The sequence below is a fragment of the Rissa tridactyla genome, chromosome 1, assembly GCF_028500815.1.
Source record: "Rissa tridactyla isolate bRisTri1 chromosome 1, bRisTri1.patW.cur.20221130, whole genome shotgun sequence".
In the NCBI taxonomy this organism is placed as follows: domain Eukaryota; kingdom Metazoa; phylum Chordata; class Aves; order Charadriiformes; family Laridae; genus Rissa; species Rissa tridactyla.
In genome coordinates this window covers 154,887,209-154,914,318 of record NC_071466.1, presented here as the reverse complement: position 1 = coordinate 154,914,318, position 27,110 = coordinate 154,887,209, and the positions used below count along the sequence as shown (strand labels likewise).

At 39.5% G+C, this 27,110-nt stretch overlaps 1 protein-coding gene across 1 annotated transcript in view; it reads left to right on the top strand.

Annotated features, from left to right (window-relative positions):
- MTPN (myotrophin) overlaps window positions 1-27,110 on the top strand; it is a 41,755-nt gene that overhangs the window by 5,787 nt on the left and 8,858 nt on the right. Inside the window, exons 2-3 of the mRNA XM_054197494.1 lie at window positions 23,348-23,461; window positions 24,632-24,715. Coding sequence (XP_054053469.1) covers window positions 23,348-23,461; window positions 24,632-24,715 — 198 coding nt within the window. The remainder of the gene's footprint in view (window positions 1-23,347; window positions 23,462-24,631; window positions 24,716-27,110) is intronic.

Below are 27,110 nucleotides of genomic sequence, written 5' to 3'. Positions count from 1 at the left end.
AATTCTGTAAGTAGTTTATAGGAGCAACATGGAGTTACAAACTCACCTGTAAACCTGGCGTTGTGGTGGAATGTATGACTTGCTAACTGAACGAACATCTCAGAATTCTAAAACCTGTCCTTTTTGTGAAGGTACAGATATAACTGATTCTGAAGCCATTTTCATCTGCAATGTAAACAGAGTTCATAAGACAGATCACAAATCTGGAACTGTTGAATGTAGTAGTATCTTTCTGAGATGTTGATGTCAGGCCTATGATTGTTTTGTTTCATAGAATCATAGGGTTGGAAGGGACCTCTGGAGACCATCTAGTCCAACCCCCCTGCCAGAGCAGGGTCACCTAGACCAGGTTGCACAGGAACGCGTCCAGGGAGGTTTTGAATGTCTCCAGAGATGCAGACTCCGTCACCTCTCTGGATAGCCTGTTCCAGTGCTCTGCCACCTTCAAAGAAAAGAAGTTCCTCCTCATGTTTAGGTGGAACTTCCTATGCTCAAGTTTGTGCCCATTACCTCTTGTCCTGTCCTTGGGCGCCACTGAAAAGAGCCTGGCCCCATCCTTCTGAAACCCACCCTTTAAGTATTTATAAGTGTTGATAGGGTCCCCCCTCAGCTGTCTTTTTTCCAGACTAAAAAGACCCAAGTCCCTCAGCCTTTCTTCATAAGAGAGGTGTTCCAGTCCCCTAATCATCTCAGTAGCCCTGGTAGTTTGGTCAGTTGGCTTCTGCGCTCTGAAACTCTTGGTGGCTTTAAGAGGTTGCCTAAGTATGTGACTCATGTTTCACTTTTTTGTGCTTAAATAAAAAAAAAATTAAGTACTTCCTTATTTGTTTCTGTTTGGGCTGTTCTTATTATACTGACTTGTCCTGTGTCTAACTGGTGTTTGCTACAAAAAGTAGAGAGAGTGATCAAAATCAGATTTTAATAAGCTATTGAATTTAAATCTTTGCTGCTGAAAGTTTTACTAATGTATTCCGTTCCTTAAATTCCTGTTTTGTCTGAGTTTGTGGTCTCTAGTATGATAAGTATGATGGCACAAAGTTAGGAATAAGTTATGAATAACAAGCAGAGAATCCAGTGGTGTGAGGAAAATATTTGCTTCTAGTACTGCTCCTTTTCCTCCCACCCTGCCTTATTCTAACCTCAGTTGTCCCTCCGGTATCAGTTTTATCTTTACCAAATCCTTGTTTTTCAAGCCTAGCTCTTGTCTTGCAATTCAGTTAGTTAATTTTGATTTCAATAGGAAGGCATACGGAAGGTGAGCTAAGCTCTCTAGAAGTCCAAGAGAACAATTCTGTAGTGGTTTGTATTCTGTCTCCATTTAAAATAATGTGCGGAAAGTTGTTTTAGTTGTGAGGATTATGCATTGAATGCTGACTTGGGTACCATGGACTTGGTAAGTCACGCAGGCCGCATAAGTTAAAATACTGAATGAATGGATGTTGCCACAGTGTCAGAATGCATAAATAAAGAATCGCATGGACAGTTCACAATAGTCCAAGTAACTTCTGTATGCCTGTTCTGAAGGAGCATATTCTTAACTGTTGAGATGACAGGACTTAAAGGTCAAACGTTCTACCCAAGTTTAAGCAGAACATAGTGGACTCAGAAATGCAGGATTCTCAAGTCCGAGAATTTTTGAGACTGAAAGGCTCAAAGGAGTAGATGAAATGTCAAAGAGAAAATTTAGGAAAGATATGGAAAGCTAGGGGATGTATAAAATTGTATTGCTTAAGTCACATATTCATTTTTCTAATACATATCTCCAGCTGAGTGTTCTTAGCTGTTTTTCTATGGCTTTGTGTTTATATTTGTTTGAACTTCTGAGTATGTGTCCAGACAAAAGTATGAAAAAAAAATTACATCTTTGTACCTAATTTGTACACTTCCGAAGTTGAAGGTTTGTAGTAAGTTATTCTTAATTTTAGTTCCCCTAGCAAAAGCTCCATCTTGTATGTTGTATTTACCAATCAATACAATTCTGTGGAAAGAGACAGTTGTCACTTGTGCAGACAGATCTCCTATTACTAGGACAAAAGCAGTAGCTGGAATTACTAGGTGCCAATAACTGACCAGTTGGTTATACAAGAGCTGTTTTTCTTACAAGTTGCAGTTTTAGCAGTTTTGAATAATTGGATATTTTTCTCCTTTAGCTTGTTATGCGGACGGGCAGGTGCAAATTAGCACAGCTCATATTAAAGAGTTTGAAATCTTTATTGGATGCTGGATATACCATTGGCTTTTTTTACTGCAGGTTGATGTTAGAGCCTATGTTGATTGCAACCACCAATGGTGAATTCTCCAATCACATGCTACAGGTGGGGAGAGAAACAACAGTTTCCTTTAAATGTTTAAGGGACTGGTATCTGTGTTGTGCTCTCAACACAGTGCAGTTCTGTAGCTTTCTGACTTGGAAAGCAATACAGTGTTAATAAGTCCTATTGAACAAGCTACGGTTCTTGTCTTAATTCTCAGTTTGACTGGAATGTACTTGTGTGTATTTTGGTGTGTGTTGTTTGTTTTTTTGTTGTTGTTGTGTTTGTTTGTTTTTATATAAATAAAGGGACAGCAAATAACTTGATGTTATCCTGAAAGTAGTTGAAATCCTGATGAAGGAGAGTAGGAAGGGAAAGAGAAATATGGTCTTGTAAACTAATAAACATGTGAGTATGGCTTTGAAGTAGCTTGAGGGACTTGGGTTTTGGTGCTTTTTAGCACTTTGCCCGTTTTTACGGTCTCTATTAGTTTTTCGTGTGCAGTGTAGTTTTGTAGTTCATTACAGATGCATATTATCCCAAGGGTTATTGTGTTTCTCCAAAGAAAGAATTTTTGTAACTCTCTTGCTACAACAAGAATGGTCTAGATTTTTGTCTTTGCTTATATCCATTGCTGCCTTCCTCACTGATTACAGGCCAAAAGGGAAATGGTGAAATCATTTTACTTAGCCTTCAGCTACACTTTGAAAATCAGAGTAATTGCATGCAGTGGCTAATAAGCTGAACAGACCAAAACATCACTAGAAAGGTATTCTGGAGATCTGCCTGTCATACTTCCAACCAAAGTTCAAAGAATATTCTGAAGCATATCTAATTATGGAGTCAGTTTATAAAACAGAGTTGTGTGCTCAAAGTTTCTTATGAGCTAAGATCAAGTCTTTATAGTTATTGTCGAATGACTGACACTTTCTTTCCCCAAACTGCAGTAACTTATGAACTTGCTTTTTAACACACTTGTGGCCTATAAATTAGTGATTAGCTTCAAGGAGGAAAGATGAGCTGGAAGGCCATTTGAGACAATAGGTAGAGAGCTGTCCATAGAACAGTTGCTGTCAGCATATCTCTTCTAAACTGTTTTGTTAATGATGCTATGAATGCAAATACCATAGGAAATAAATGTTTTAAAAGGATTTTAATGTTTGTTCAAAAACGCTTCCAGTACTTGATTCAAGTAATCCAATTGAGAGGAGGAGGTTTCAGGTTCTTATATAAAAAAGACTGGTCAGGAGAGTTCCAATGAGGTGAAATCTGCATTTCTGTGTATGGCCTGTATAAAAAATTTTGCGGGATCCTCTGTTTTCAAGTGGGGCATTTAGGAGAATCTTTATTTCTTGGATTTCTGGCTTCTCAGTAACTTTAATAATACTATTAACTCTTCCTTGACTAAAGGGGTGGATATTTAGCATGGTTTAAAAAACTTGAATCTAGCCTGTAATAAAGCACTAATTATCTGTTACTTAAATTTATCTCGGAGATAGTAACTAACTCAACAGTAAATGCATTTAATTTCAAAGTAGGTATTAGAGTATAACAGTCTTCAGTTCTTGTGACAAGTTAATAGACTGTACTTACTAAAGCACTGTCAACAGTAGTTCCTGGTAAAAACTGGAGAAAATAGCTTAACTTATGTAGATGGATTGTTTAAATTATAAAAGTGCAATATCAATATTGGTAAGTGTTAATGACAGTATTACAGTGAACTGAATACTCAAAGCGTATATAACTAGTTTACAGAACCATTCTGTGGATATTAATGTGTATGGTTTTTTTAAGTATATACTGCTTGGAAAGCAGCATTTATTTTATGTATTTAAAAATAACTTTCCTGATCAAGTTTTTTTACTTCCATGTTTTGTGTGATTCCAGTCATCAGCTGCTTCAATATATCAACAAAAATCTGTGTTAAGGCACAAAACTTATAGAACTTTTAATATTTCATATCTTTTTATGCATTGCTGTGTGAAGAAAATGTAAACTCAGTGTGCACAGGAAAATAATGACTGCTAATCTTAATATGAAAACTTCCTTAGAAGCTAAGCTTCATTGCTTTGGGTTTGACAGAACACTTGATCTTGCCTTGGCCATATCCTTTGTTCAGATTCTAGAGAAATCAGTCATGCTTATGATGCTAAGCCCCAGTTACAACATTTGAATTCAGTATTTTTTAAACTATAGCAGTAATATTTTGAAGGTATATTCATCTTCCTGTTTATCCTTTCATGAATTCATGGAGTACAACCCTAACTTTGAGAACTCGTGTTTATTATTGTGGGTTGGTGTTTTTTATTATTATTGTTAGTTTTTTAGATCATGCATAGAAGTCAAAATATCAAGCTGGCATCTATTGAAACTGAAACCAAATAGCTGGCACCTACTGTTCTCCTAGAAGGAAATCAGTCACTTCCTGTGCATTCTTTGGACAACATGTACTGAGCATTTTAATACAGATGTTGAGGCTCTTACAGTAATTGAAAATGCTTTCATTCAGAGCTAGCAACCAAGTGCAGATTGGATGGTAATGGCTTTTATTCTTTGCTCAGATGGTTAACTTTTGGAGCAATGACCTAATGATGGAAATAGCCTGAATCCTATTACTAAACCTTTGGATTGCTTTATCCTTGAACTTAATATTTTACTCTAATACAAACTTAGTGGCACCAAGGAAGTGAAGCATGGTACAGTGTATTTTTATTTGTCCAAACTTGCTTTCAGAATTCCATGATTAGATGATCTGACGTGTTAAGCTTGAGTTTGTATGAAACTACATGAATAGGTGTTTTGTAGATTTTTCTGTTTTGATAGTGTTGTCTGTTGTCAGTCTGCTGATGGTATAGTACTGAATCACTGAGCCCTCATCTGATTTGTGGTTTAAGTATGGTTGATGTCTCCTGTTTAGCAATCATTTGGCACGCACGTGGGCTGGAGTATTTTCTGCTTAGTATACCCTCAGAGTGGATATCATCAGTGGGTAGAAATCAGATCATCCAAATCAGATCAAAATGCAGCAGTGTTAAAACATGGAGTCTGGCCAGTCACTTCTGGAGGAAAAACCCTTTTAAGCCAGCTCAGTGTTGCCTGTGAAAATGGATGCTGCACTGTGTTCGATGGATACAGTACTTAACACATCTCTTTAGAATGAACGTTAGTTTTATGTCAAGGTACATGGTCATTAGACCTGTCTGTGATTCCTTACAACCATTTAACCACTAATTCTTATTTTTGGTTGTGACACATGATCATGTATGATAGACAAGCCCTCGTGCTATAACTAAAGCATTTTAATTTTAATTCCAAACTCTAACAATTCTTCTAAGCAGAGGTAGCTTGGAAAGTGTCTGATCATTGACTGTTTCTGTTTGTGATCTAGAATACTTAGTGCAGTAACACTCATCAATTAAAATAGTAGTCTGGACGGAGAGTCTCTTGTTAGAAGAAATACCTTTGTCTGCTACAGCTTATTCTGTCAGAACTAGTTGCTGCCATTACTGTGAGCTGTTGCCTAACAGGCGAGTGCTTTTGGATGAAACTTCTAAATAGGAATTCATAAGAGCTAAGAGAAGCCACAAAACTGGTCCTTTTATTCCTGTTTCATCACTTGCTAATGGAAATGGTGAGTGGTTTCCACTATTTTTCACTTAAGTCTTAGATTAAGGATTTGTGGGGGGAGAACAACTGTTTTCAATAATGCATATGTTTGACACATCTCTGAAGCTGGGATTGTAGCATAAGTTTCTAGAAGCTGTAGCTAGGAAACAGTAGGTTCGTTACTGTTCTGTTGAACAACTCATGTATCAGGTTAGTTTGTCTCTAAAAGTGCTGATACAACAACTGAAGCACAAACGGCTCAGTAGTTCAGTTTATTTGGCAGTTGTTTCTGGACTTGTATTCTTTTGACTGAGACAAAAGACTTCAGATTGCATTTGATTATGGTTGATAAGCTAAATACTTGTTTACCACTAATAAATAAAACCTGAAAGTATGCTTGATAAGTACCTTTTTGTTGACTTAAGCCAAAATAAGTGTAGAGGTGCTTATAAAAGCTTTTCGGAGTACTTTAAATGCCATATCAAGACAGGCAAAAGCCAGCATCAGGCTAATAATTCATTTTCTTAACTTGTGTAGACCAAGTATTGATGTTATCATTAGCAGCTGAGGCTTCTGTCAAAGTAGAGAATTGCAAAGTAGATACTGATTTTAAACATACATGGACATCTACATCTTCCTGCTGTGGTTGTAGAACTTGCTGCAAAATGCCAACTGGAGAGAGTCACACTATCATCAGAACAGAAGATACCTCTTTTTGATAAACCTTTGAGGGTCCTTTAGCAGGAATGTTATGCTGAAATTCTTTGAGTAACCTTTTTTCAGCTTTTTAAATATTGAAGCTCAGGTGGATGTGGCAAGCAAAACTAATAGCAAAGACTAGATGTGGATCCAGAACAGCAATGAAAACTTGCTATTGATGTCTTCGGCCTCTTAGACACAGAGATTTAACTTTCTGTATTCAAGAAGTTCCCTTCTCAACATCTGTTCATTTGATTTTACTTTTTGATCATCTGCAGGATTTCTTGTGGATGTTTTTGCTATTTTTGTTTGTTTCAGTAAAATGTGATAAGAAGGTGGTATAAAGACCGCTTGTCCCAAATATTGCCCACAGCATACAGGGTAGAAAGAAGACAGCTTTGAGAAAATTCCTTGTTGCTCCAATTTATGAAATTTAGAGGACAGGGAATAAAAAAACCCAGCAGTGTCAAAAAGGCACTATTAAATATCTCTTGCTGTGAACACAAAGATAATCAGTAGAAAGGCTTAGCTAATGCAGTTGCTCTCAGCCATTAAACAAAAACCAAGGAACTTCCAGATCTTCTGAAATTCTCTAAGTGGAAAATAGTTATCCCATATAATAAATCTAGGTCACTTGCTTCTGTTCAGTTGTCCACAGACAACTGTGGTCCACTTGGGCTACAGCTGGAAAACTACTGGAATGGTCAGAATTTGCTGAACCTCTAACCAACAGCAGCATTAGTCTCTCTCTGGCAGGCTGAATGAGACAGGGTTACATTAATTTATTTAGTGGACTGACAGTAAGTAATTTTTGAAAATATAGAGGATTTAAATGAAAACTTGAATCCTGGACAAAATTTTTGCAGTTGCCATGGGAAACTGCCGGCTTGCAGTTACAATGAGTTGATTTCTCAGCTTTGGCAGGAACTTACTGCTGGTTTTTAACTGAAGAAATCTGCTTCAAAATCATAAACAATTCACAAATTGCAACACTTAATCTTTTTCCTTTCCTTTCTACTCTTTGGACTTCACCCAGCCTTTGATTTACTAGTTACTTCACTGTGTTGTTACTTTTAGATTGAACATTGACCAGGGCAACAAGGTCATTTTTCGTGTGAATCAGAAGATGAGACAAGAAAACTTGAGACTCGATAATCTTGCTGAGCAGAATATATAGAAAACTGTTGCTTCTCCTTAGGCCTCTTGCACTGTATGAGGAGTTTTTTCAACACATCAGATTGAGTGGAAATGTGGAATTTATCTTTTCATCTGCTCTGCCCAATTCTTAGTTCTGCAATCCCTGAAGCATCACATGTCAAGAGCTTTTTCCTCTTACAGGAAAAAAAATAATGTATGAAAACTTAAATAATGTGCTGCATTGACTTGTGTTATGAGCTGGTCACTTGAATTGTTCTTGTTTCTAATTAGTAAAAATGGACAGGAATGTGAAAATGGTATGGTTAGCCTAGGGTTATGGTGAAATACCCAGAAGCTTACAAAATTGGCTTTCTTGACTAAAGTACTAAACTAGAAGTTCAGTTATCTTCATGTTTGTATTAATACAGCTGATGTGAGGGTGTGTCTACTGTAGCAATTTAAAACTGAATCAGTTTCAGTAATGGATGCAGATATTTAACCCTTCTGCTCTACCCAGCAGAAACCGCTTCAGGCTAGCGTTCCATTTAGTTACCATGACAAAATTTCTAGAGAAAATTGTGTAACCAGCTTGGGAAAAGAGAGTATTTTGAGTAGTGTTAATTTTAACCCTTGAAAACTAGAAATAAGGTTTTAGGAAAAGCCATTAGGCCTGAATTACTGAGTTCATTTTAAGGGTGTTTCTGTCGGTAATCTCCAACCACCTTTGAAAGTGGTGGCGTCGATTTTGGTTGGCTAAATCAGTTTATATCTTGTCAAGAATGAAAACTGCTTCTTCAAAGTCAGTGCTGCTTTTTAGACCCTGATACTATTCTATAGGGGGGAAAAGCTCAGTTGAACTACAATGCCACCTCAAAAAAACTGGAACGTTGTGGTATTGTTGAAGTGAAGACCTAAAGTGCAGACCAAGTGAATAGTTCTATATAGTGACCTCTGTTGTTAAGAACTGGTGTTCTATAATGCTGTCAGATTTCTTCAACGTATTTTACAGAAATAGATATATTGGAACAAAGGACACCTACAAATCTAACTTTAAGGTTAGCAGTATGTGAATCAACTTGTTGGCAGTCATAAGGTGAGAACTAGGGTTACAGAATAGAATACATACGGAGCCACTCCAGAGACAGACTGAGGAGGATGAAAGCACTTTTGATCAGGTAATATGAGCAATCTGGGCTCTCTGCACATAGGCCCATAGAATGTTTCAATAGTGAGAAAATTTCAGTAGTAAGAAAACTGAGATAGTAGCACTTGACTTTTCCGTGGTAAACATTGGTTTATTTTTTTTGTACTGGCAAAAGTAAAAAGAGGGGTTTTTGTTTGAACTCATAGCATTCAATTTTAGTTCTCTTGAGTCTTTCAAGAAAGCTTATTTAAAACCAGGGTATTTGAGGTTCCAATTATCTGCTTAAGCAACTGATTGGTGGAAGAAGAATTCAGGGGAGGTGAGCTATAAAATTCCGTTTCTATGATGGAAGATCAGATTGCCTCCTTTTTTGGTGATGTTTAAATATAGATGAGATGATACTGCAGCCTGTCTAAAGTAAGGAAGGTTAAGATGTTTTAGGGGCCTTTCTTTGCATTCTGGGACTTTCTCATGACAGCATGAGAAGTGTTGAGTTGAGAGAGTGCTTTTCAAGGCTGTTACTTGGGCATAGAGCTTGTGTCTATGGTCACAGATTTTGAGGAATCTAACTGATACACAGAGTTACACAGAGGGTGAAAGCAAAATGGCCTACTGGAAGGAATGTAGAAATATTGCACGAATGTGCAGGGTTGGAGGTAAGACAGCCAAAGTTCAGTTGAAGTTGAAACTGGCAAGGAATCTCAAGGGCAATAGAAGGGGCTAGTGCATTGATAAAGGAAGAAAGGAGAATGTTCCTGGTGAATCTGAGAAAGCAAACATCACGCTTATATTCAAGAACAATGAGAAGGAAGATCTGGGGAACTGTAGGTATGTCAGCTTAGCCTCAGTCTCTGGGAAGGCTATGGAGCAAATCCACCTCCTCCTAAAACCCATTTCACCCTGTAAGGATACAGCGAGTGACCAAGTTGAAGTTTGTGGTATATGGACTGGGTAAGTGGACTGTAAGGTTGGTGGAAAATTGGCTGGGCTGTTGGACTCAAAGCATTGTCATCGGCAACATCGCTTCTAAGTGGTGCCAGGTTACCAGTGTCATCTATCAGGAATTGGTATTATTGCTTAATATTATTGTTGGTGACCTAGACAATGGGATGCCTTTACCAATAGGGACAATAGGATAGAAAGAAGTAAACCCAGGCACCTGTACAAGCTGGGGACTAGTTGGCTAGGTAAGAGCTTTTTAGAAAAGGTTTTCAGGGTCCTGGTTGACATCAAGCTGCAGATGAGTCTGCAGTGTGCCCTTTCATTATTGAAAGCCAGCAGCATACTGGGCTTTATTAGCAAGAAAACAGCCAGCAGATTGAAAGAAATTTTTCCCTTCTTACCACTTCTGAAGCTACATATGAGTACTGTGTCCAGTTCTGGGCTTCCTAGTACAAGAAAGGGCACTAACATACTGCAACATGTTCAGAGTCAAGAGTTTGAAGACCATCAGGATTGATGAGGACATACAAGGAGATGCTGTTAGAATTGTGGTGGTTTGGGGGTCTCTTTAGGTTTTTTTGTTGTTGTGGGTGTGGTTTTTTTTTTTCCCCTGAAGAAGAGAAGATAAAGGGAAGATTTTTATTGCTCTTTGTATACCGAGGGCAGGATATAGAGAAGTTTGCCTGGAGGTGCACAGTGAATGTGTAAAAGGCAACAGTTCTAGTTGGAATGTGAGAAATTCCAGTTAGGTATAAGAGAAAAATATTTTACTGTGAGGATGATCAAGTCCTGGGAAGGACTTGTGCCTAGAGATCTTGTGGGATCCTTCATCCTTGGAGGTGTATGGAGCTCAGCTGGGCAATGTCCTGAGCAGCCTGATCTGACTGGACCTACTTTGAGCGGTTGTTGGACTAGATAACCTCCAGAGGTCCCTTTCACCCTTAAATAGTCTGTGATTCCATGAGTCATTAGATTTACAAGCTTGTAGAATTAAACTGTCCTTATATTTTTAGATTATTAGTCAAGTCTCAGGAAGTGTGGTATTTGTGTTTTCCCTCATTACCACCAGTGTTTATGACCCATGGATTAGTTATATAAAAATATCATTTTATGTTTTTACTGTTACAGCAAGTAGAATAAGGGCAAAAGTTTTTGTTTGACTTAAAATTGTGAGCTTGAAAATATTGTTTTAGAAATTATAGAACGATTGACCTTGAAGAATAAAAGTATATAGAACAAAGGGGTGTTTTTTCAGTTGTTTCTGCTGTATTGTTTTTAAGGATTCTCAGTTAAGGTGTTTAGATCTGCAGTGCTAGAGAGGTAACTTTTCGATTAGATGAGCCCCAGAGCTGACATGTGACAACAGTAAACAGTTGAAAAGTCTGTGAACATAAAACTGAAACACACACAGGTTAAGCAGTGAGCTTTAGCTTAAATACTTAAGACACAACGATTTTGAGAATACAAGTAGAATGACAAAGACAGCTAAGTGTATTTTTATCTTCAGAGTGCTTATATGTTGTTTGGTTCTGTTTTGGTCATTTCTTTTTTCGTTTTTAAAGTCTTTCCAGAGACGGGTGAATCCAGAAAAAGTTATACTGGGGAATGATTGAAGGGGTGTGAGCTGACTCAGACTTTGAGAAAAGGAAAGAGAGTATTAGGGGAAGCATAAACACACACACACACACACCCCCGTCCCCATTGTGGAAGTGTGAGATTGTCTGCTGAACCCTGTTTGAGTATATGGCTGATAATTTTTTTCAAGGTGTAGTTTGTCCAAGCTTGCTCTCCTTCAGAAGACTAAGGAATACATTCTTAAGTGATTGCGAAGCTCAGGTTATCTATGTTCCACTTAAAAAACATATAACTTACTCTTTCAGGCAATTAGGTGTGAAAACTAAAAATGAGTTAAGTTGGAAGGAAAGATTTCATTCAGTGGATACCAATATAGTTTCAGTTATGGCAAAATATGTCTTCAAAATGTATCTAACAGCATAAATTACAGTTTACTTCTGCTGGTTTCATTTTACAAAGTTAAAATTAAATTGGGACACCTGACCGTGGTATTTTCAATCAGAGGGGGATCTCTGCATTCAGAATATCACAGTGTAAGAAAGATCTTTATGTTTCAGTTACATCCAATAGCAGTGATGGAGGTATATCAAAGCTTACCTAGCTATCTACTAGGAATTTGGTTTTATTTTAAAAGACAACTCATGGTCATGAAGATGAGCATAGAAAGTAGATGCTACACTGAATTTCATCTGTTTGTTTTCAAATGTTTCTTCTGTCATAAAATCCCAGGAGGATTCTTTTTTTGTTTTTACAACATGCACTTTAAAGTGAAGAATGTTGCATAAAGGGATATTACATGTGATTCTTCTGCTATAAAGGCCATGCATTATGCTGTGACAAAGAAACAAAAAGGCACAATACCTTAATTTTACTTTTTCTTTCATTCACACATATTTGCCTATTGCTCCTACACTGGAGTAACATTAAGTGCCCAAAACCTGAGATGCTGCTGCTTTCCATTGAATTCTTAACATCTTTTGCTATAGATCTGTACAGTGAGATTGCTTGGAAATACTTCTGATAAACTATTTCACTTAGTCTCTTTGACTTTTTAAAAACAGATACAACAGTGTGAACAAAAGCCTGTGGGGAAGATAGAAAAATATGAAGTGTTCAGAAGTAATATTCTCAGTACATAGTAAGATATTGCAAGTATCTCATCCCTAGGACTTAAACTTTTCTTTGTAGGAAGAGGATTCTTCACTCTTCCTCTTTTCCACTCAGACAACAACAATAAAGTTATTGCTATATTTAAAATGTCAGAGTTATCTAAGACTCTGTAAGAATGGCCGTCTCTTGTACGCAAAGAGATCAAAGTAATGCAACAGACTGTATAGTGAGTTTATCTTTTTCCAGAATAATGGAGACAGGAATTACCTAGTAGTGTAGTTCCTGTAGGATGCTTCCCTGTGCTCTAAGGACCTCTGATTGCATGGAATCTGTTTTCCTTCATTAAAACTGGAATGAAAGGAGTGCATGAAATGTGGAGTTGAAGTTATTTCTGTATGACAGGATAAGTACAGGTGGGGACATGAAGCTGTTTCCAAATTTGAAAGAGCATCTTAATGTCACCAATATTACAGATACTGCTCTACTAATACAGTTAACCTATGCAATAGGATTTAATGAGGTCACAGTTTTGAGTTTTGATTCCTGTGGTAGAACTGCAGTGTAAGTCCCAGCTACTTATTTCTGGTGTGTTCCAGGTGCCAAGTGGTGAATCAGATGAAGGAACGTATTCATATGGAAAGAAGAAAATGACCAAGTTAATTCTCAGACTGATTAGTTCCCTCATTGGATTCATCATTCAGCTACTAATTCTGAGGCAGGGGTGCAAAGAATCAAACTGTGGCTAGGAGTAGTGATACTATAATTGCTACACAGGAGAAAATTGGTGCTAAACTGATGGGTGAGCTGTGACATTAATAGCATGGCAGTAATGTTCTAGAGCAACACTACTGTCAAACCATGGTGCCCAATTGAATAGCTGGCTTGGATTCGGTTTCAGTTGGTGTGCCACTGCAAAGTGAGCCTGTGATTTAAGCACGTGGAGTACACTGTAGGGATGCTACAGTGGCACTGGATGAGTTTAGTTTAGCTCATTTGGCTTTAAGTGTTGATACTTTTGAAACTGGCAGGAACTGGGAGAAGAGGGAGCTAGTAGGTAAAGCTGGACCAAGGAAGGCATGGAATACAGTCTCTGTAATAGAGCTTACAGAAAAGGCAGGGGCTGTTCAAGGACAGTGTTAGTTTGGTGTGGTTAAATGATCTGCCTGGAAAATAATGAGCTTTAAAACTTGTAATTTATGACTCAACTTGTTCATGCAATATATTCAATGAGCTGATGTCATAATGTGCATTAGGGACAAAGTGAGTGAAATCTGATTCATTCTTTTAAGTAGGGCTGCAAAAGAATAAGGAATTAAATTTGGCAGAACTTATTCAAGGCAGCTGTTAAGGTGCAGATCCTTCCAGATTACTCTGGGACATCCAGCAGGCTTGACAGGAGGGCAGCTTGGCTGTCACAGAACTCCTCTCTGAGCTCAGATACGAAATGGGGGAATATGAAGAGTGAAATTTGGCGTGGGTAGTCAGGAATAATTTAGGCCCTTTCCCAGGGTGTGCAGGGATGGAACTAAAAAAGCCAAAGCTTGACTGGAATTAAACTGCAAAAGGACATGAGACACAACCAGGGGTTTTGTGTAGGTATACACACATATACAAAAAAAGGTAGATCAAGGCAAATGCGTGTGATAGAGGGTAGTGGAAGAATTAAGTTCAAGAGTAACTAATTTTGACTGCACTCACTTAAGACATTAGTTAAACATATCTTTTTATGGATTGAATTGCTCCATCCACCCAGAAAGTGGGTGATAGCTGTATTTGGAGAGTGCTATAATGAACCCTACTGTTAGTTATTTAAAAAGCAGAGAAAACTCTTGAAAGTATTTAGAACTGAGCTCCAAGTTTTTATTTTCCTGTCCTTCAGTGAAAAGTTGATACCCAGCTTTCAACTGAAGCTGATACTTAAAGTCTTTCTAAGTGAATATTCTGCTGTTATCCATGTATGTGAGTTTTCTAAGTAGGACGTAAGATCAATGTGTTACAAAAGTCTTTTTTCATGCTGTCTTGTTTAGAAATGGGAGATTCACAGAGAAGCTTTTCTTTACCTGTAATCAGAGGATTAAAGCAGATAGTTGTTAACTGCTGGTTCTCGTGTTTAACGTGTCAAACTGATTTTTAGTGTTATTGCATAGCTGGTGCTCTAGGTCTTTGGTCTGCAAAGAAAAACATTACTGATGTGTTTTATGCCAGACTTAGCCTTAAATGTCTAAGTAAACTCAATGTATTCTGTAAGGTCATTAAAGAGGTGATCGTGTCTTTCCTTTTGCAAGGGCAAATTCTTTTCTGAGGCTGTGCACAAACATTTACACAATTGTTAGTGAATTTGTAGGTCCACTCTAGAAAGTGAAAAGAAATAGTCTTCATAAGTGTAGACCTTTGAAGGTATGTTTTATTTTGAAGTTGATATGATTCTTTGATTCTGACATACTTAAGCCTCCTTCAAAGTGCCCTCATAACTATTAATGTTGTTGCTGCTCTGTTAGACTCTAGAAGATGGTGGAAGTCCCATAAAAATTCCTGGGATAATTCTTCTGTCACTTTTTGTCTAATATACATAAGACTTTCTTCCTGTGGGTTTGAAGGAAAAATCATGCTCCTCTTCGGCAGTTCTTGTGGGTTCTGACCATATGCCTGTGTAGAGTATGGTCTATTTTAAAGAAAATCTTAAGCAGCTATTTGGTTCAGTCTTTGTTTCAGCCTACCAAAATATTGGTTACTTCACTGTCTGAGGTCAGTATTGAGAGTCATCACCTGGTAAAATTGCTGATACCCAAGTCATAGCATTCTCTGTAGTGTCTTTGGCCAATATTATCTAAAACCACAGTAACTTCAGAAAACTTCATATAGAGATAGCTCTTTCCTTTGAATCTGTACTTCCTGTACTGTTTCCTGCCTCAGCCTGTTACGGGCTTGAGAGACCGCTTTGTCTGATTCTGTTGACATAAATAGCCACACCTTCATCAGAGCAACCTTATTTATGAGAGGGGGCTCAAATCTTGACCTTATGCTCAGATTTTCTTTTATTGTATGAAAATGTGAATTGGCATTTGGAGCTTGTTGCTATAGCTACAATATCTAATTTCTTTGCTAATGTGAATCCTTGAATTCCCTAGTTCATTCTCTAGTCGTTCACTTTTTACATGCCACCATATAGAGATGATGTGTTTCCTATACAAAATGTGATCTGTCATGGCTGGCCATTCTGTCAGAACTGAGAACCCAACTGCCCACATAAGTCAACATCTCTCCCTGACTTAGCGGAACAGGATACTTCAAGTAGACAAAGAAGACCAAGAGAATCCAACTTGGAGTGCTCATCCAGTGAAGACAGAAATCGACAGCCACAGGATTGTATATATTAAACTTAAAGGGCAACAGCAGCTTGTTTAGATAATCTTTGACAACCTTATCTAGGATGTTAAATGTGTTTCAGATCACTGTCTAGCCAAGTAAAAGGTTTATTGTTGCAGCTGTAGTAACTACTGTCTTTGGCACCAATGCATTACCAATTTGAATCATAAGCGTTCAAGCAGTTTTCTGACTTTCCCATTTTATAGGTGATTTTATATGCAACTTGTGTCTTGGAGACTTTTAATTAAGCACATAAATGGCAGCTGGTGTAGATAAAGATCAAAACTTTATATGTTTAATTTAAATCCTATTAAAAGTTGATGTTTCCATGCCTAAAGGCACTTTCTCTTTGCAAAAGTGTAACTATAAGGATATTCTTGTGAGTTTTATAACAGTTCATCTTTAATCTGAATAACTTTTGTGTAGGGGTAATGTTTAGGGGTTTTTTTTAGTTGACCTTTAAAATTTCCACTGAAAGTGTTTAGTTTTCCAGCATGAAACTGCCTCTGAAAAAGATTACTTTGTTTCCATGAATACAGATAGAGCTCTAGGCTAGTGGTCTCCAACGCCTTTTGATCGTGTATCAGTAAAAAAAAAAATTGGGCGTGCAACACCAATGTCTATATATTTGAAGCTGAAGGAGATCTGGTACCTTCTCCCTGCCAGACTGAAGGCAGTGGACAAAAGAAGGCTAGTGAATGGAGACTAGTCTGTACTAGAGGAGGCAAGCGAACTCCCTCCTTGCCCACATCACCTAATCAAGTGCCGCTGCACAACAAGTATGAGGCTTTTGAGGAGGTAGGCCAACCTATGGATGGCATGGAACATGGTTTGGTTACACCAGAAGAGATGCCAGGACCAGCAAGGCCTACCCCCAGTTTAAGAACTGCCTCTACAAGGAAGAAGAGGCGGGTTATAGTAGTAGGAGACTCCTTTCTGAGGGGAACAGAAGGCCTAATATGCTGGGCAGACCTTCTTGACAGGGAGGTATGCTGCCTCCCCGGGGCCCAGGTCAGGGATGTCACTTGAAGACTTCACAGCCTGGTTTGCCCCTCAGACTACTACCTGCTGTTGCTCTTTCACATGGGTAGTGATGAGGTGGCAACACATAGCCCAGGAACAACAAGAGAGACTTCAGGGCCTTGGGAAGGTTAATAAGGGAGTCTGGGGCACAGGTTATCTTTTCTTCTGTTCTCCCAGTTACAGGCAGGGACACTGTAAGAAACAGACATGTGCAGTCTGTCAACACGTGGCTCCGTGGCTGGTGTCACCACCACAGTTTTGGGTTTTTTGACAATGGGATGGCCTACACGGCACCAGGCTTGTTGGCATCAGACGGGGCTCATCTTTCTGAAAGGGGGAAAAGGGTGTTTGCTCATGAGCTAGTGGGGCTCATTGACCGTGCTTTAAACTAGGCTTGTTGGGGGAGGGGGATGCTACCTGGCTTGCTTGTGACGAGCCAAGGGGCGATGCTTCAAGGTCTGAGGGGTGGCTCACTAGTGAAGGCCCTCAGCCTGTTGGTCCAAGATGGGCTGGGTACGCTGCAGCACACTTGAAGTCTTATAGGGATGAGCCAGGCACTCCTGGGGAGATAGGAACCGGGGAGTCACAGATAAAACACCCCAGAGGAAGACCACCTGAAGAGCAGCATGAAGGAAAAGCAAATGCTTCAGCTAGTGAGACAGCTTAATTGGGCACCCAGCTGAAATGCCTTTATGCAAATGTATGCAGCATGGGAAATTAGCAAGAAGAGTTGGCGATGTGTGCATGCTTACAGGGCTACGATCTTATTGGCATGACAGAGTTGTGGTGGGATGGCTCTTATGATTGGAGCGTTGTAATGGATGGATACTGACTCTTCAGGAATGACGGGCTGGGAAGACGAAGAGAGGATGTTGCCCTGTATGTCAATGAACAGCTGGAGTCCATGGAGCTCTGCCTGGGGATGGATGAAGACCCAGCGGAGAGCTTATGGGTCAAGATTAAAGGGAATGCAGGGGCAGGGGACGTTATGGTAGGGGTCTGCTACAGGCCACCTGACCAGAACTACAGAGCGGATGGGGCCCTCCATAGACAGATAGGAGCAGTATTGTGTTTACAGACCATGGTCATCATGGGGGACTTCAACCACCCTGATGTCTGTTGGAAAGACAACACAGTGGGGCACAAGAAATCCAGGAAGTTCTTGGAATGTGTTGATGACAGCTTTCTTCTTCAAACGGTAGGGGAGCCAACAAGGAGAGGAACTATGCTGGACCTTGTCCTTACCAACAAGGAGGGGCTGGTGGCGAGTGTCAAGCTCAAGGGTAGCCTCGGCTGCAGTGATCATGAAATGGTTGAATTCAAGATCTTTGGGCAGCAAGGAGAGCATGCAGCAAGCTCACTACCCTGGACTTCAAGAGAACAGATTTTGGCCTCTTGAGGGACCTGCTTGGCAGGGTAACATGGGAAAAAGTACTGGAGGGAAGAGCAGTCCAGGAGAGCTGGTTAGTATTCAAGGATAGCCTACTCCAAGCTCAGGAGCAGTGCATCCCAAGAATGAGGAAGTCAGGCAAAAATGCCAGGAGGCCTGCATGGGTTAACAAAGAGCTCCTGGACAAGCTCAAAAGCAAAAAGGAGGCCTACAGAGGGCGGATGCAAGGATGGGTTGACTGGATGGAATACAGAGAAACTGTCTGAGCGACCAGGAACCAGATTAGGCAAGCTAAAGCCCAGATAGAATTAAATCTGGCTAGGGGCATCAAGGATAACAAGAAAAACTTCTATAAGTACGTCGGGGTAAAGGCAAGACTAGGGAAAATGTGGGCCCTCTCAGGAAGGAGACAGGAGACCTGGTCACCCAAGATATGGAGAAGGCTGAGATGCTGAATGACTTTTTTTGCCTCGGTCTTCACCGGCAAGGGCTCCAACCATACCACCCGAGTTGCAGGATGCAAAGGCAGGATCTATGAGAATGAAGAACCACCCACCGTAGGAAAAGATCAGGTTCCGGGACCATCTGAGGAACCTGGAAGTGCCTAAGCCCATGGGACCAGATGAAATCCATCCACAGGTCCTGAGGGAGCTGGCAGATGAAGTTGCCAAGCCACTTTCCATTATATTTGAAAAGTTGTGGCAGTCTGGTGAAGTTCCCGCTGATTGGAAAAGGGGAAACGTAACCCCCATTTTCAAAAAGGGAAAAAAGGATGACCCAGGGAACTACAGACTGGTCAGTCTCACCTCTGTACCTGGCAAGATCATGGAGCAGATCCTCCTGCAAACTCTGTGAAGGCACATGGAAAATAAGGAGGTGATTGGTGATAGCCGACATGGCTTCACCAAAAGCAAGAAGTGCCTGACAAATTTGGTGGCCTTCTATGATGTTGCCACAGCATTGGTAGATAAGGGGAGAGCAACTGACATCATCTACATGGACTTATGCAAAGCGGTTGACACTGTCCTGTCTCCAAATTGGAAAAGCATGGATTTGATGGATGGACCACTCGGTGGACAAGGAACTGGCTAGATGGCCACACTCAAAGGGTTGCAGTCAATGGCTCAAAGTCCACATGGAAACCAGTGACGAGTGGCATTCCTCACGGGTCAGTACTGGGACCAGTGCTGTTTAACATCTTTGTTGATGACATGGACAGTGAGATTGAGTGCACCCTCAGCAAGTTTGCTGATGCCACCAAGCTGTGTGGCACGATTGACGCACTAGAGGGAAGGGATGCCATCTGGAGAGACCTTGACAAGCTTGAGAGGTGGGCCTGTGCGAACCTCATGAAGTTCAACCAGGCCAAGTGCAAGGTCCTGCACCTGGGTCATGGCAATCCCAGGCACAAATACAGGTTGGGTGGAGAATGGCTTGAGAGCAGCCCTGAGGAGAAGGACTTGGGGGTGTTGGTGGATGAGAAGCTCAATGTGAGCAGGCAACGTGCACTTGCAGCCTAGAAAGCTGACTGCATCAAAAGAAGCACGGCCAGCAGCTCAAGGGAGGTGATTCTGCCCCTCTACTCTGCTCTGGTGAGACCCCACCTGGAGTATCGACTCCAGCTCTGGAGTCCTCACCACAAGAAGGTCATGGACCTGTTGGAATGGGTCCAGTGGAGGGTCACGAAGATGATGAGAGGGCTGGAGCACCTATGCTATGAGGACAGGCCAAGAGAGTTGGGGTGCTTCAGCCTGGAGAAGCGAAGGCTTCAAGGAGACCTTATAGTGGCCTTCCAGTACCTAAAGGTGGCCTACAGGAAAGATGGGGAGGGACTCTTTTATCAGGGAGTGTTATGACAGGACATGGTGTAATAGCCTCAAACTGAAAGAGGGTAGATTTAGATGGGATATCAAGAAGAAATTCTTTACTGTAAGAGTGATGAGGCACTGGAACAGGTTGCCCAGGGAGATTGTGGATGCCCCATCCCTGGAAGTGTTCAAGGCCAGGCTGGATGGGGCTTTGAGCAGCCTGGTCTAGTGGGAGGTGTCCCCGCCCACAGCAGGGGAGTTGGAACTAGATGATCTTTAAGGTCCCTTCCAACCTGAACCATTGTGTGATATTTATTTATAAATCATACATGGACTACTGTACTAATCTATTATGTACACTATAAAACATACCAATAAGTGGAAATTAAAGATGTGATAAAGATTAAATAAACGCTATTTTTACAGTGCAAAAAATATTTTCTTCTCACACCTCAGTGGATTGTCTTGCATGCCTCTCCAGGTTTTCACACCCTGCTTTGGAGATTACTGCTCTTCATGTGGGGAGATACTCCAGGCAAAGTAAATAAGACATGTAAAGGCCAGAGAGGAATTATCTATGAAGAGTCAGCAAGTTTTCTGACATATGTGTGTTAGAGACTGCATTTAAAGCAGGTGCTTGTGGTAGGGTATGATCCCTATATATGAAATGGTTTGATTTGTCTTCCCTTCCTACTTCTATGTGTCATGGACAGGGAGTAGGAAAGGCCAAATGAAGTTTTATAACATTCAGTGGTCTGTTTTACAGTGGCTTTTCACACCCATGGAACAAGTGGATATTTGACTTTCTTTATTGCAGAATCTAGGAGTACTTGCTTTTTATTTTTGTAATTATTGGATATACTTGTTCTGTTAATTTGGACTAAAACATTCTGGTGTTTGACTTTGAATGCTGTTTATATATTTTCTCAGTGCTAGTATTCAAATCCACATAGACTGTGTTCGTGATGTCTTTGTTTGCAGCCTTTTTGCAAGATAGTACCCTATAAACAAGCTTTCATTGTCTTTAAGGGAGACTTAGAAAACTTGGTGTTTGTGTGTTGGGGTGTTTTTTCCTTCTAGAAGTTCATTTTCCTGCAGGAATTTATTCCAAAACCAGCTTAGGAGACAACAGAGGGATCTGTGGTATATTCTTCAAAAAGAAAGGAAAAAAAAAATCCTATAGTATAAGCCAATGAGCCACATAATATTTACAAGCTTAAGAAAGGGGAGCTTTGTTGGACTGTCCTAATCTGAAGATATGATGATTCTAAATTTCTTTTTGAATGTGAACTTTGTGGCTTTACTGTGTGCTGTCCTGGGAGTTAGCTTGTTTGTCCTTGTCCCTTAACCCCTTATTTACCATGTCTTAGCATGTGTCAGACATTACAGGAGTTTTTAGGGACTGTTTTGGGGTAGTAACTGCATGGCTCTTACATGGTTTGCTTCCTAAACTTAAGCGTTCCAATCCTTATGTATCTGCAAACATCACGTGTTATTTAAATGCTAGTTGTTTTTAAATTGATGGGAAGTAGCAAGGTGCAAATAAGAATATGGGTAGAGCTTAACTTCATAGATAAGCCAAGTATGTTCTGCTTCCTTACGCGCTTTCAAACCAGTGTGGCTGTTTGTATGCTGTTAGTGTACTGTGATCTGTATATATATATATTAATTGGAACACAGTTATTAACATATCCCCACCAACACTTTGTACTGAAATTCAGAAAAAGAGAAGAAAAGTTACCTCACAATACTGTTTACCAGTACAGTTGTTGCAGATAGAGTTAGACCTTCGGTTAGTCATATTGAAATTTTATGTTACAAACTATTGTACAGTGTTGACAGTCCATATAGCTAAAGCTGTGTTGGACTTTGTTTAGAAGTACAACTTGTTACTTTTCTGAAAATCATAGATAAAAGTAAAGCTATCTTTGTCCTGATGTCCACTGTGCTTCAGAAGCCGTAGCCATATTTCAGGGTCAGTAACAGGAGTTGGAGAGTCTTTTTCGTTGTGCTACTTGCTGCTACTTCATGCTACTTTGAAGCAAAAACCTTCAATAGGTGTCAAAACCAGGTCCTGACCTCTGAGACCACAGTATTTTAGTTAAACACCTGAAGTTAAACACTGTTGGTTTTCTTTGACTTTCAGCAGGGTATATTATGAGAAAAATAGAAAATTGTATTGATAGGAGAGGAGAATTCTGAGGTCGTCTTGTTATTTGGCTGGTAGTGTAAAACTGGTAATATACAACATCAAATGCAGAACAAGATTTCCTTCTGACAGTCTACTCTTCTGTTCTTAGAAGGGAGGCGATGTCTGGAAGATATACTTCAAGTCCTCTGTTCTGTGAACTTGCTAGAGATTTGGGGCAGGAATGAGGGACCTGCAGGGGCTCAGAGAAGTATGAATTGGTGCTGCAGCTGAAATTCTTTTTTTTTTTTTCTGTGTAGATGCAGCACTCGAGGTATGATGCTAAATTTACCCAGTCCCTAAAATACTAATGTTACTTGCACATAAGAACAAGAAGTCACTTACCACGTACTGTGTCAGTATTTGGTTTCCAGTAACTTCTTGTCATTACTGAAGTGCAGCAAATCAGTTTATCCTTAGTTGCACAACCCAAGGTGAAGAAACAAAGCTGATTAGGCACTCACTAAATTAAATTTTGTTTACGCCTTAAGAGATGTCTCAATCCACTGTTAGAATTGGCATTAGAATACAACTTCCTGCGTTCTGATTTGGTTGAGTGTCTTCAGACTTCTTTGTGTCATGTAGAATTGGCAGGTGCTATTTATAAAACAGAATGGATGGTTTCATAATTGGGTTTTAAGTTATGGATGGTCTGTACTCACTTGCTAGTAGCTACGATGCTGACTTCTATGTATCTCAGTATGCAAAACTTCAATATGTGTAGAAGCAAGTAAAATAATTTAGCCAGAAAACTAGAATCCCAGATGGAGTGAAGGAGAAGCAAAATGAGCCAATGTGAGCATATTTACAAGCTCTGATGTTTTTAATTATTTCTTTTTTTTAATCACATGAGTTACCTAGTGCACTTGGGTCCTCACCACACTTGAGATGCAGTGTAGAAGAAGGGACAAAGGTTATCTTACAGTCTTAAATACATAAATGAGGGAAAGGAAAGCAAGCAACTTAATTTTCATTTTCCTTGGGCAATTTCTTAAATATTTGGATGGAATATTCTTCAGCATATCTAAAGATGATGGATTTTTTTTAAGCTCTTATTGATGTGTTAGCACTAAAATTTTGATTATTAGGTTTATGTTTACATTGAAGGGTGAAGATGTCAATCGGACACTTGAAGGTGGGAGGAAGCCTCTTCACTATGCAGCAGACTGTGGACAGCTTGAGATTCTGGAATTTCTGCTATTGAAAGGAGCTGATATTAATGTATGTACATCAATTTATAAACAGATGTTAAGGGTGTTAGGGTCTCTGTCCCCACACACGCACACATACAAGGGATTGGTATAAGTGCCTAAATGGTTATTGAAAGACTTAGATCAAGCTAAACAATTTGATGCATTTAAAAATATTTGAGAGGTGGTCTCCTACAGGTTAGAAGCTCAAAATTATGTTTATGAAATGCTTTTATTTTTTTGGGCACTCTAGGAAAAGTTGTTTCTAGCTATAAAAAGTTAAATTTAATTTGACTGTGATTAGAAGAATAAATCCAATAATCACATCTAAAGAAAGTTTGCATGAAATGCGTTATTACATTTATTGGAAAGGGGCTTCAGAAGACAGTGCAATGCGTCCTTGGCCAACGCAGGATCAACTCTGTTTAAATTGATAATGCTTCTCTTTTTTTTTTTTAGACACATTTTTACTTTTACAAATTTAGTCATTTTGCTGTAGCTTGGAATGCATGTCTTTTTGTCATGAAAAGACTTTGCTGCACTGTATTGGCAATTCAAAATAGTGTAGTTCTCCGTAAAGTGAAGTTTCTAAATACTCTAACCATATATCCCAAATGCTGTGCTTTTGAATACTTGTCTGAAGGTTAACGTACAACACATCTTAGCTTTAGTCCTTAACAAAATGTCTTGGATTTTTTCTTGGTGTCTGCAAAGATTATGCCTTCCTTAGGAGTTCTAACTGGAGAGGGGGAAAAAATAAGTCAATTTCATTTGCTCCATTTCTTATTCTTTCCAGGACTGTAGTTTAGAGAGGAGAAGACAGCGCAATGTTTCAGCCAAAACTGGTTTCTGAAGTCAAGCTGGCTGAGAAATGGGAAAATTAGGAGTACTGTTTTTAAATTGGGCAAAATTTGTCAGCTGAAACCCTGCAATTTCGAGCATTGGCCTTAAAAAACAGACAAACTTTGGGATACCTAGAAGTCTTAAGGAAGAAATATCTTGCTGTTAACTGACTGTTTTTTAAACAATGACTTTTCTTTTTAAAAAAGAGAGTAAAAAATTCTAAGGGCATGCATTTCTGGATAGTATTCTTAAATCTTTACCTTCACTCTACTATTGACAAACCAATATTAAAAAGTTAAGTAAAACTTTTTACCACTGTGTGAAATTGTGCTTCAAATAACTGTGTCTCAATTTACAGGCTCCAGACAAACATAATATCACACCACTCCTATCAGCAGTCTATGAGGGCCATGTTTCCTGTGTGAAATTGCTTCTGTCAAAGGTGAGATACAAATGTTTAGAACAAGTTATCCATTAGCAAAGTGTATTACTATGATTTATTTTTTTTAATAAGATGATGATTCTCCAGGTAAGTTCAGAACATCAAACAAATGCTGTTTACGTTGCCAAACCAGAGAGGGTACTCTGATTATGGTGAAGGCAGTTGAAGGAGAAAGTTCCAGGACACTTGCAGTGTAGCAAAAGTAATAGTGACCACTAAGAAAGTGTTGTGAACTCCAGCTAGAGAGCAATTAACAGCAAAGAAAAAAAAAGGCATTCCTTCAGCAGTCAGGGAGGAGTGGGATTTAGCTTTGGCAGCTGTTTAAGTGTTTCATGTGATGGAATCTCCACTGTGAAGTTGCTCAGAGGTGTGGTTTCCCTCTGCTTTTGCCAGATGACTGAAAATCCATCTGGGTTGGCAGAGCAAGGGGAAGTAAAAGTAGGTAGATAAGCCTTTCTCTGTTATAGAGCTTGTAAATTTTGTCCTGGGGAGAATAAACTTAATCTGTTTCTGTTCTCCCTTTGATTCATATTACAAAGGTGATCCATTTTACAAAGCATTAGTGAATTCAAGCAATGTTTTGTCTCCATTCATTATGTGCTGCTTCTTTTTACACCTCACTTACTTTGAAAAGAGGAGGTTAACAGTGCATTTTCAGTATATGAAGCAATTTAAATCATTTTGCCAAAGGATTTCATGCTGTGTAATGTTTTCATATGCCACTTCCAAGGTAAAATGGTTTTCCTTAACTGCCTTAATGTGCATGAATTTTACTTTCTTCACTTCTCTGATCCTGTCTAATGTTAGTTATGCCTTTCTGTAAAGAAATGCTGTATTATCTTAAGATACAAATGGTGCATCCAACTTGCTTAAATTTTTTGTGAGGACTGATCCTTCATTTAGGATCATTATACACGTTACCTAAAAAAAGGTATCCTTTATCCCATGCTGTATTTCTTTCCATTTCTATTTTGAAGTGTTTTGCATTCTAAATAAGTTGCTCAAATAATAAATAAGATGCCTCAAAAGTTGAGTTCACACACTAATTGTCTGTCAGCTAGTAAGAGTTGTGCATTCATTGTAGTATGCGTTGGCAAGGGCATTAAGGTGCTTCCTGAACCAGCTATTTTTCACGCAGCTTGTGGAGATGTATTGATCTCTATACCATTTACAATTTGAATGGAATTGGTTACGCTTAACAATCATAAAGATAAGGAAATCTTGCAAAGATGTGCAGAATGTTATAAGAAAGTGAACTTGGACTAGGAGATGAGGTTAGAAAAATGTTACTGCAACTGGGTAGTTTGGGAAAGCTTGTATTATTTTCAGATTTCATCATGCAGAGCTAAATGTTGTACCACATCTGCTTGCATCCATTCATGTGGGCTAGCTGATGAAATATTTATGAACTGCAACTTTGCTCATAATTTTGTTCTGTTTGAGGGAGATCTTGTATTAAGAGGTAGTTCTTTGTCTTAATACGGTTATCATATGACCCTTGTTTGAATATCTGTTGTCACACCTTGTTTGTAACAAAGATGATGAGAGCACCTCTCCTGTGAAGACAGGCTGAGAGAGTTGGGGTTGTTTAGCCTTGAGAAGAGAAGGCTCCAGGGAGACCTTATAGCAGCCTTCCAGTACCTGAAGGGGTCCTACAGGAAAGATGGGGAGGGACTCTTTATCAGGGAGTGTAAGGATAGGATGAAGGGTAATGGTTTTAAACTGAAACAGGGTACACTTAGATTAGATGTTAGGAAGCGGGGTTTTTTTTGCTGTGAGGGTGGTGAGACACTGGAACAGGTTGCCCAGAGAAGTTGTGAATGCCCCATCCCTGGAAGTGTTCAAGGCCAGGCTGGATGGGGCTTTGAGCAACCTGGTTTAGTGGGAGGTGTCTATGGCCATGGTAGGGGTGTTGGAACTAGATGATCTTTAAGGTCCCTTCTAACCCAAACCATTCTATGATGAACATACAGCCAATATGCAGTCACATTTAAATCTGCCCAGCCAGATACTTGAGTTTTCTTCAGAAGTTTAATTTGTGGTCTTCTGCAGCAGTTTTAATTACATAAGAGCAAAGGAATGCTTCTACGCAGTCTGTCTTGCAGTACTGTCACATCAGTGAGTGAGATGAGCATGCTGTCTACCAGTGTTTAGCTGTAGTCCCATGTTATAGCTAAGCCAGTGCAAAGGTTAGTTGCCTGCAGAACAGGTGATGCTGTTCAGTCTTTTAATACTCTTACCTGCGTATTCCTACTGCTTCCTTGCAATAGGCCTGGCATTTCCCCTGTTCATTTGTCCCTGTTGCAAGTTAATTTTCTGTAGTTAGTTTCCTGCCAGTTGAGGCCTCCAAATTAAAGTTCTGGTGCGGATTTAGTTCGTTATGTTAGTTTATGGA